General features: G+C 38.8%; 1 protein-coding gene across 1 annotated transcript in view; it reads right to left on the bottom strand.

The window, feature by feature from the left end:
- Positions 1–285: 285 nt before the first annotated feature.
- Positions 286–10,546, bottom strand: part of slc16a2 (solute carrier family 16 member 2) — a 32,121-nt gene continuing 21,860 nt past the window's right edge. The window contains 6 exon segments of the mRNA XM_034211857.1: positions 286–5,248; positions 6,030–6,287; positions 8,922–8,937; positions 8,939–8,991; positions 8,994–9,048; positions 9,050–9,151. Of these exon segments, the coding sequence (XP_034067748.1) occupies positions 6,046–6,287; positions 8,922–8,937; positions 8,939–8,991; positions 8,994–9,048; positions 9,050–9,151 (468 nt within the window). The 3' untranslated portion in view covers positions 286–5,248; positions 6,030–6,045.

Raw genomic sequence — 10,546 nt, 5'->3', positions numbered from 1 at the left:
CAACAGTTCCCTATGGGCCTCTTTAGGAATTCACGGCTTTGAGATACTGAGGTTAACTCTGGGAATGGTGAGTCAATGAACTCAGCAGCGTTGCCTTGGTGATAATGAGCATATCACATGATAGAAGACCCATTCAGTGTGTCCCTAAACAGCAGCAGTGTTCACGTCTTTGTGCATTCAAAGGGGTCTGTGGTTAATCTCCAACATGACTGCCTGCAGCGTGGAAGTGAGGCAGTTAGAGACTGAAAGCACACAGACAACAAAAGAGTGACTGGCTAGCATGGGTTGTTTTCATATCACTTCTTTATTGTTGGTTTAATAGAAAAAATGTGTCTCTTTTGATACAGATTCGAAATTACTTCCACAAAGAAAAGAAAAAAACACAAAAAATGACATTAATTTCTCTAGCAGCATGACTTAATTGTAGATTTTGTGGCGTCACTGGCCTTGTTAGAACATTTTGTAAAATGACTAAAAACAAGAGTATGTATCTATATAAAAAGGTATAGCTTGTGCAGGAAGGACAGAGCTTTAAGAAGTGAAGAGAGGCAATAGAGGTTTAACTGCAGCAACCTTAGAGGTCTGGAGAAAGAAAGTTTAGCAGAGCCCTGCAAGGAAATATTACTCGTATTTCTGATGTAAGGCTGTGGGAAGGGCCAAGAGTCGCCATACAGAAATATATCACTAAACAAAGTATTTATAGCTGTGATCGCCGAGATAATGAATACAATATATAATACAATACAAATGAAAGTGATGACTGGTGTTGTTGCTGGAGGTGGCCCGTAGCAGTTTTATGAGGTGTTGGACTTTTAGCTTCATGATGTACAGACCCTCAGCTATCCTGTTTCACAGAGTGTTACAGTTTCAGGCAGAGGGGAAAGCACAGATTGAGGTCAGAGGGCATGCCACGTTGCAGCGTAGAATAACAAGGATCAATATTGAAGTCATTTGTTTTGAATTTGTATTTTCTGCCAGAGGAAATCTAATGTAATGAGACTGAGATGCCGGGTTTGTTTTCTGGCGACTGACCAAAAGATATCAGCAGTAAATTCAAGCAAAAGCGAAATGAAATGAAGCGTTATTTGATCAACACCACACACTGATTGGATCGTAAATATGACACATGCTGATTTGAGTTAATTCAATCTATTTTGAACTGATCTTAAAAGAATGTCACAACTTAAGAGACTAAAAAGTGCCTGAATGTGCCTCCCTGTACCTCTGACCTGCAAACTGTTCATCAAAGGCAAGAAAATAAAAGAAGAATGTAGAAATGTTACATTTGACCAATTTGACTGTCAGGGACTTTCTGAAAGTCAAACAAAAAACATTCTAATTGGAAAAGACAGTCCAAGACATTACATAGTGTTAGCAGTTTAAAGTTTAGGTGAGAAGTCCAAGTAAACTTCATGGTTTTTAGAGTTTGACTTGTGAAGTGGTCACAGGAAGTGGACCGCGAGCCCAGCTGCATAGATGAAAAGACTTTGGCTAGCTAAACACTGGATCCATAGAAAACCATCCGGATGTTTTGTATCATTCTTCATTCATTCAGCTCCTTCACTTTTATATTTCAAATCTGAGCAGACAGACCAACTCAACAGTTTCCAGTAGTCATTAAAGAAGTGAATCACTAAAAACACTAACCCAAAAAAAATCAATTGTTTGAAACAAAAAAACAGTTAAATGGTTATTTTAAAAAAACATTACAAAGTATATAAAGTACATATGTTTATACACGTCAGAGTTATTTTTACAAGAAGAGCACTCAGCTGGTTATGACCCGGAACTGCGTGAGACTAACTCATCCAACGTTAACAATGACTACAGAGAAAGAAAAACAAGTAAAATAGTGATTAAAAAGACAAGTTAAGATCTGAAAAATGAACTCTAGTCTTAAATCTACATCTGGTTGTTCAGCTGGTTCAGTTAATGTAAGGCATAGGTCACTGCTGATTAAAATGTCTTGCCTCTAGTCCTCGTCTCATCTTCAACAGTGATGTCAGGCTGCTATCTAACAAGGTCAAGACACAAACACACATTGAAAAAGCATACAGGTTCACAGTGAAATTACAAAGAAAACTCAATTATAGTCAATATTGTTGGGACAGATACGTTCTGAGCGTAGTAACACATAGGCCTCCGATAAGGCGGAGGAAGTAGTTTTGACAGATTGTGGGACTTTAGGGGACACAGGCCTCTGGTTTGACAGAAGTGACTTGGAGCAGTAACAAAACTAAAGTTAGAAAATGAAATGATTATCGAACAAGCAAATCTTTTATACAATTTCTGTAAAAACTCTGTCTTTATAGTGTGGTCGGAAATGTTCCAATCATCTTAGGTCCATAGGTTTTTTTCAGATTGTCTTTTTATGCACTTTTTTATAAGAATCATCTCCTGCAACTTTTTTAACACAAGCAGTAAATAAATTGAATTTCACAGTTTTCAATTATTTATAAGCAGTGTTCGAACAGTTACTTTAGAAATGCCAAAGGTTACAGATTACAGTTAAATCGATTTAATAACGGATTACTTTTTTGAAACTGGGTAATAAGCTTAAAACAGCAGTGTAAACATCAATACTCATTACCGTTGCTCCTCTTTTAGAAAGTTATTCAATGTAACATGCAGTTGTAAGAAAGTAAATTATTTGTTCAACATACATTTTTTTGGAGGAAAACGATTGTAATAACAATAACATTTTGATAAAAAAACGTAATTCTATTACATAGTTTTCTCTGAATGTAATACATTATATACATTTTATAGTTTAATTACATTATATGTAACTAGTTAATCCGCAACACTAATTTTTAGGAGTAATGTATTTTGTTAAATAAAAGCACTTTATTGTATAAATATAATATTATATAAGCACTTTTATTTTTAAGATTGAGTAGGGCTCAGAGTTGCCAGTCCGATTACTGTGAGCTCCATGTTCAGGTTAATGTGGCTTTAATTGGTTTGGAGGCTGATGAGTTTCAAACTCAAACTGTGTAGACATATATAATACTACTTCGCATGGACATTTCAGTACGACTACCTTTTGTTCCTGTCTCACTTCGTCAGTCAAACTAGAGGTCTGTCTCTTTGTTTTCTTTCAGGAAACATTAAACCAATTTGTGAGTCTACACCGATTATGGTTTAGTGTCTTTTTGTTTAAATTAGTTTAGGTTATAAGACATGTATTCAACTCCATTTCAAAACAGACAGAGAATAAGGCTGTCTTAAAGACAAGCAAAACAAAAGCCACCAAAGACGGAGGTAGAGGTGAGAGAGTAGGAATGCTGAGCATCAGGAACAAAGGGGCAAATGGATAAGGCAAAATAAAGAAGAAGGATATGGATTACGCATTAACTGTTATATTATAGGAAATGGAAGTTTGACATTTCCACATTTTTGTGGTTTCAAAATGAAGTTTCTAAGGAAGCGATAGTGATTGAAAACAGGCATTTGGCAGCTTTGTGCTCTGAGACCACTACACAGAAATGATTAACTAGAAAGAACCTGTTCAACTGGTTTTGCTGAGGATTATTGATTGCTGAGGTATTGATGTATGTTTCCTATTCAGAACTGGTTTTCCTGTAGCCCCAACAACTACACTCAGCAGTGAGGTTTGTGTAGCTTTCAGGCTCTTCTGTAACACAAGAAGCCGGGTGAGTGATGGCAGGGACAGCAAAGAGGGGGATCGGCAGAATGGCACCTGAATACCAGGGAGTCTCCGTTCTTTCTGTGTACCAACGCCCCGCTCTGCTACTCAGTTAAGCATTCAACCACAGAGTGTAACTCAAACAGTCAATTATTGCAGCTTACTTCACATCTGTCCATTAAAGTTTATGATTCAAAAAACATATAGTGCAGAGGTAAGTGGTCCAAATGTTTATGAAACACAATAGCTGCAAACTGTCCTCTTGAGTTTCATTACTGCCAACAAAGTGAGTGTCTACCCTCATGACTAAAAATGTAACGAAAGCAGCATATTGAATTTATTATCCGTGAAATGGTCCGATGAGGACTCAGTCCATTTGGCAGCTTTAATCTCAGTAGTCCCCTCTCATCAACAAAGTGTGACATTGTTACTGCCTTTACTTTTAAAACTGCACACGCACATTCCCACAGAGGAAAGAATAAACTGATACGAATCTAAAATAAAAAGTCTATATTACCAACAGCGTCTATCTCCATTTAGAACTGCATGATTCCAACAGGAATACAGTGTGCACAATACAAAATCTACTGTGAAATATTTTCCGTAACAAACGTATTTTTGTCTAGCACTCAGATGAGTTGAAAAAACACATGCTGAGAGTTCAGGCTGTACTGACTCGCGAGAAGATTGCATCAACTGTAGTGTTAACTTCAAGGAATCCAGGCAGCGGATGCACAGCTCTCACAACTCCCCCCTCCCCCGCTGACTGCACAGGTTAAACTGCAACAAGCCGCCAAGTCACTGACCTAAATTCAATCCGTGCAAAAATATTTAACACTCCACTGTGAATCAACAACTGTTGCAATCCCATCTGACTCCCATTCGGGGAGGCTGGCAGAGTTAAGGTCATTATTTTGGACCCTGGGTGTGAGTGTGCGGTTGAGTTGAGGTGATTGTGTCGGGTGGATGATTTCTCAGAAGAATTGTCTGTTACCTCCTGTGACATTTATAATATAAACTAATGTTCCTTGTGTAGCAGTCACAGCAGAACACTGCAAAAATAGAATAAAGCAAACCTGTGATTCAGTTACAAAAACTAAGTAAAAGGCATTGTGTTCAAGAATTAGATGCATGAGGAACAACATGAAAGTGTGAATGTATCCCTTCACTCATTCTTGTTTTATATGCCTCTTATCTCAACTACGATTTTATATGCAATCTAGAAACAAAGCATAGTATTTTTTTTTAGGTAGTAGCAATATTAATGCTGTGATATCAGAAACCACCGTCGGTTAAAATCACTCCATTTATTTCCTCTTGGAGGTATATGTTACTACAGAGTCCGCACTGATTAAACAATCCTAGTTGAGACTGTGCTTCCTCCTTAGACATTCCCATCATCCACCGCTGATGTGACTTCTTTTTGTCCTCTCTGTGGCTTGAAGCCAGAGCGCTCTTTTCAATTTCTCTCCACATGAAAGTAACAAATAGCCAATGAGAGTCCAGGAGGGTGAGAGGGTTAAAGGTCAGCCGACAGGAAGTCCATGGTTGAAAGGAGGGAAATCTAAGGATGAGGAAAGGGGCTGGTGGGCTGAATCCCTGGAAAAGAAGCAAAAGAACAGTAAGATATTTGAAGAAGAAATATGTATGCATCATATTTCCTATATACAAACATGATCTATGCTCGAAATCCTTCTATTTCAGCCCTGTTAGAGAATGGCTGATTCTCTGCTGGCCCCGCCCCCTTTTGTGCAGGTCTGTGACGAGCTGTCTGCTCTGCGCATGATTAAACGTCATATCATGTTCCAAACCACTTCAAGGATTATTTCTGAAGCAGTTTGGAGCTAAAATGCTTCTTTTCTTGCGGGTTTACCACAAGGTGAGTTTTTATTTCTTGCTTTTTTACACATACTCTCTCCAGTACAGCTTAGCTCTGAGTGTTAGCGATGCTTGCTAATGTAAACAAAGACCATATTACGTCGGGCATTGTTTTGATAGTGACGTTTCTGATAGGGCCGTGGGTGTAAAGCCAGCCCACATTTCCAATATTACGTCATATCGGATGCAAATCTGGATCAGCTCTGTTGTACCCCCATTTTTAGAGATTTGGGTATGGAGGAAAAGAGAGGGTTTTATTTTCTGACACTTTGTGGGTTCCCTGACACACCGGGGACACATATTTATGTATAAAAGACATACAAAAAATGCATTTTGCATGATAGGTCCCCTTTAATGCTTTGGAGTGAGCCATCCCTGAAAGGAAGTTTTACAAACAGTATAATACTAGTAATATCATTTATTTTAGTTCATTCAAATAACAATTTTATAAATTAAGCTACTAAGCTTCAAACTATTCAGTCCAAAGTAGAAAAAGTAGTACCTTTGAACGGTGTGACTCAGATGTGTGTCTCTACGTCAGTGTAGCCTGGCAGGATGTCTCCGTTGGAGCAGCTCTTCTGCTCCTCCGCTGGTGAAGCTGCGGGAAGCATGTGGGTGGAGGTCTCGTCTGGTGAAGCCGCTGCCTGCAGCCTGCGGTGAATCAGGGGCACGAAGAACAGCACCACCCCCCCCACTATGGGAGGCACCCCAGCAAGGGAGAAGGCCACGGTGTAGTCCCCAAAGTAATCGTGTAGGAGACCTGAGCCATGGAGGCAGGGGGACACAGGTAATGTTATTGTGTCTTACATATATACATATAAGATTATTGATGTAGCAACTGTGACGTCAACTATTGGTATTTGGACTATGGTTTTGTCTCGAGTTTACTATTTTGCCATCTTGCTTTAAAGCTGTCACCATCTTGTTTTTTTTAACCAGCAGTGACAAGAGAGGGCGGAGTACAACTGACACCGAACAAGACATTTTTCAGACAAACAAAATGTTACAATGAAGTGAAAACACACCATGAAAGGGTTTAAAAAACTGGGACTCAAACTTAACAACTTCCAAACTGGACAACAACATGGTGACAACTTGTCAATCATAAGGTAGCCACAGCCTAAAGCATACCATGATTTGTGGTGTCTTTTACTCCTAATGGAACTATAATTTACTAAATGTGAGACCACTAAGTCATTAGAGAAATGTTTACTGAGGTGATAAAGGAAGAAGGAAGGTCAGATGCTCATAGACTTCTATGAAATCAGATCATTTTTTGCAACCAGTGGAGTGCCCCCTGTAGGCCATGACACAGAAAGCAGTCTTGAGGCACTTCTTCATTGGTATCACTTTTCAGACCCAGAACTTTCTTGCTAAAAGGCTTACTTTGCCAATAAAGAGTTAAAGCACTTAATGGACTGTATGAAAGACAAATTGTATATTTCCCCAAAATGACGACGTATTCCTCTAAAGGTGATGTAAAACCAGTTTAAAGAGTTGTATTTGCTGGCCTCTTGTGGTTGAATGTCTCACTTTGCTGCAGTTATGTAGAAGTGTGCTCCAGTGTGAGTCAGCACACTGTGACATCATGAATATACAGAAATCTCCTTGGATTTGGCAGGCAAATGTTTTTAGTTCATATTTGCACTAGAGCCTATTTAAAATGGTCTCAACCTGCCAGTATTAATATTAGTGACACCACAAGTTCTGGACACAATAGTCCTGTAATATATCTTAACATTGGAATTCAACAGGGAGATTGTAAGATTGTAATAACATCATGCACTAAAACCTCACCCTGTCTGTAGTACGTACATGCACATGCTATATTTATCTGCATGTGAGCTAAGGCAAACAAACTACCAACAGATCTAAAGCAAGGTCAACCAGTTCACCACAGTGCACTTCATGTTTAATGTGCCGCTTGTTACGTGAGAGCGGGGGGAGGGGAGGGCCCTGACATTATTGCATGTAACGTATGCATTCTTGCTCATGAACTGAACAGCCTGTACAGAACAACAGGAACCTAGCTGCCTTTGTTTGGGATGTAGAGTAAATGTATGGCTATATAATACTTAACAAAATGTAATAACTAAGTAAAATGTGTAATATATATATATACTCCAGATTACAATAGTCTGCATCATAGCAATTACAGGTTGTTCAGAATATACGGCTGCATCTGCGGCTCGTTTAATGGGAAACTGAAACCATATGTCACTAAACTGTACTCTATATCTGAGGGGGTTTCAATCCTTACTAGTCTCTAAATGCAGATGGGCTGGTTCTAACAAGGGTATACATTTTTTAGGCAGTAAATGATCAGCAATTTTAAAGAGGGGTCAAAGTAGTTCCATTTGTTTTAAAAAGAAAATAACAAAATAGGAAACTGGAATTTAATCAGCATCTATTGTTTGCCTTCAAAAATAGACTATTTTATCCACATATTCCTGCTAACACAGAGAACAACAAAAGACTATGTTAAAGAAAGGAATGTATGCTATACTTAATCGCTGCAACTAACCATTATTTTCTTTATCAGTTAATCTGCATTTCTTGATTCATCAATAATTTGTTCCATATACTAAAATGTAAAAAAATAGGGAAAAATTCCCACAGGACGAGGAGAAACTTTAAGATTGTTTTTGTTTGACGAAATAATCAGAAGTTTGAGATTTATTTTCTGTAAATACCTAATCAACTAATTGTCTTCCTGGTTTTTCTTCTATATCAGCATTGAAATTCCATAGCATAGCTTTCGATACATAAATAAAAAATATCAATACATGTCCAAACTTGTCCTCGTGAACATTTCTTTTGTTTTTGTTGAATGAGTCTACTTTTATGAATCAAACAGCTTGATAAATACGGACAAATATCCAAAAATTAATAAAAAACCTCCAGTGTGCTGAGCTGAGGCCAGAAAAGGAAGGGCAAAGTGTTTGTAGTATAACCGTCTACATTATGTGTGAGATCGGAAAGAGGTTGGAAAGAGAGAGCCCGAGGATGCATGAGTCATTAAATTAATGGCCTGGCTTGGTACTCTTCTATACACTTGTGTTATTAGAGTGAAGAGAAGAGAGGGGATATAAGAGGAGGTGAGTAGTGCGATCTGACCCTGTGTGTGCTTTTTTCTCCTCAAGACAAATCCCTAGAGACAGCCTGCAGTTGGCCACAAGCCCAAACCTCTATACAAATACAATCTGTTGTACAATCTATCCTGCTCTGCATTAATCTTACTCTCCCTGAACTCCCCAAACACTGTTTGACTCTGCTATATCAATCAGCTGTTGTGCTCTGTTTACTGCCAACATCCTGAAGTAAGTGCAAAGAGCCAATCACTGCGACTTCGGTTCTGGGTCATTAATAAGTGCTGTGTTTTTTGCTTCATCACCAGCGATGGGTGGACCCCGCGGTCATAGGAATAGACATGAGGCCGAGGAGGTAGCCTATGGCCTGCGAGGCTGCATGGGCCCGACCAGCTCGAACGCTATGGGAGCCATCATGGTGAGGAAGCAGCCATTCACACAGCCCCAGGAACACACACACAACCACCAGCCCCTCAAACGCCGAGCACTGAGGGATCAGGATGGACATCAGACCCAGAGCTATGAAGGACACCACCTGAAACAGAAAAAAAGAGAGACTCAAAGCTTGTGAGTGTGTCAAGTCTGTTTCAAAGTCCACAGCTTCCAGTGGGTGTTTTTTCCTGGGTATGATTTCTGGTAGTGCTTACAATGGAAATATGTTATGGGATATTTTAGTGGGCTCAGTATACAGGCCTTGTTTTTAAACATTGTGTTACTTGTGAGTGCATCCTCCAGCTACTGTAGGACTTATGATAAGCAGTACTGATTTATTTGTGAACCGCTAGCTACACAGAGGGGATGTAAATGCAAACTGCCTAGTACTCTGATTAGATATGACGAATGTATATACTGGTATGTTTATTTGGAACTGCCTTTATTTTTGTTGTTTTTGTTCCCTGAGAAGTTTTTTAACTGTAACACGAAGTTATGTGGAGATTATAACTAAGCTAAAGGAACATAAAGCTGAGGAATTGACATACATCTCAATCACACCATCTGTTTTATGGGCTGAGCGAGGATTTAAATTCCCTGCTTTGTATTTTTGTGTGCAGCTGCTGAGAGCACCCTGCCTGTTTGCACGGATCCAAACATTCAGCTAATACTGTTGCATTACAATGAGCTCAGAGCTCTAATACGGTGAAATGTGAAGGAGGGCTCTGTGCCCTAACAGTGAACTTCACACTGTTACCTACAAATCTTTAACAATTACAAAGCTGTACAACAAAGCACCCTATAAATAGAAGTTGCTAAAAACATTTAGCCTTATATAAAAAAAACTCAATGCCTCAATTATACCAGCAGGAGAGAAGTTGTATTGCCATTACTGTAAACACTGTCTCTTTTTAACTAGAAACATTTTCTCTGCACTATCTAAATGTCCAATAGTGCCAAAGAAACAGTCAAAACATATGCTTTTATGCTTTATAAGCATTTTCAGCATGCAAGAGAATTCTGTTGTTGTCTCTCGCCTGAACAACACACTTGATAAACAACATGCAGATTAAGTTTGGTGCTCCTGGCCAACAGTTCAACTGCTTGCATTCAGCAGAAGCTCCACATACACTAGTAGAGAAATGATAAATCCTGTTTGTATTCCACTCTCACAACTGCTCTGAATTGCTTTGTATTTCGGTTTTCTCAGGACTGATTAATCTCCGCTATTTTTCAGGACAGGCGTCCTCATAGCAACACGAAAGCTGCTTTATATTCTGCTACTGTGTTATAAGAATCAGTCATATTTATCTATAGCCTAATAAGCAATTAAAGACACTGAATCTCTCTGATTGTGATTGGTAGTTTACAGAGATGCTTTATGAGAAACCAATGTGAGTTTGGAAAATTGCACAATATAAATCTATTCTAGTAGACCTCAACAATGGAATTATGATCAGTGGATATGGCCATGACATGGGACCTTTAAAGTTCTAGC

The sequence above is a fragment of the Gymnodraco acuticeps genome, unplaced genomic scaffold (assembly GCF_902827175.1).
Source record: "Gymnodraco acuticeps unplaced genomic scaffold, fGymAcu1.1, whole genome shotgun sequence".
Taxonomy (NCBI): domain Eukaryota; kingdom Metazoa; phylum Chordata; class Actinopteri; order Perciformes; family Bathydraconidae; genus Gymnodraco; species Gymnodraco acuticeps.
The sequence above is the reverse complement of the archived record's forward strand: the minus strand, read 5'-3'. Positions and strand labels throughout refer to the sequence as shown.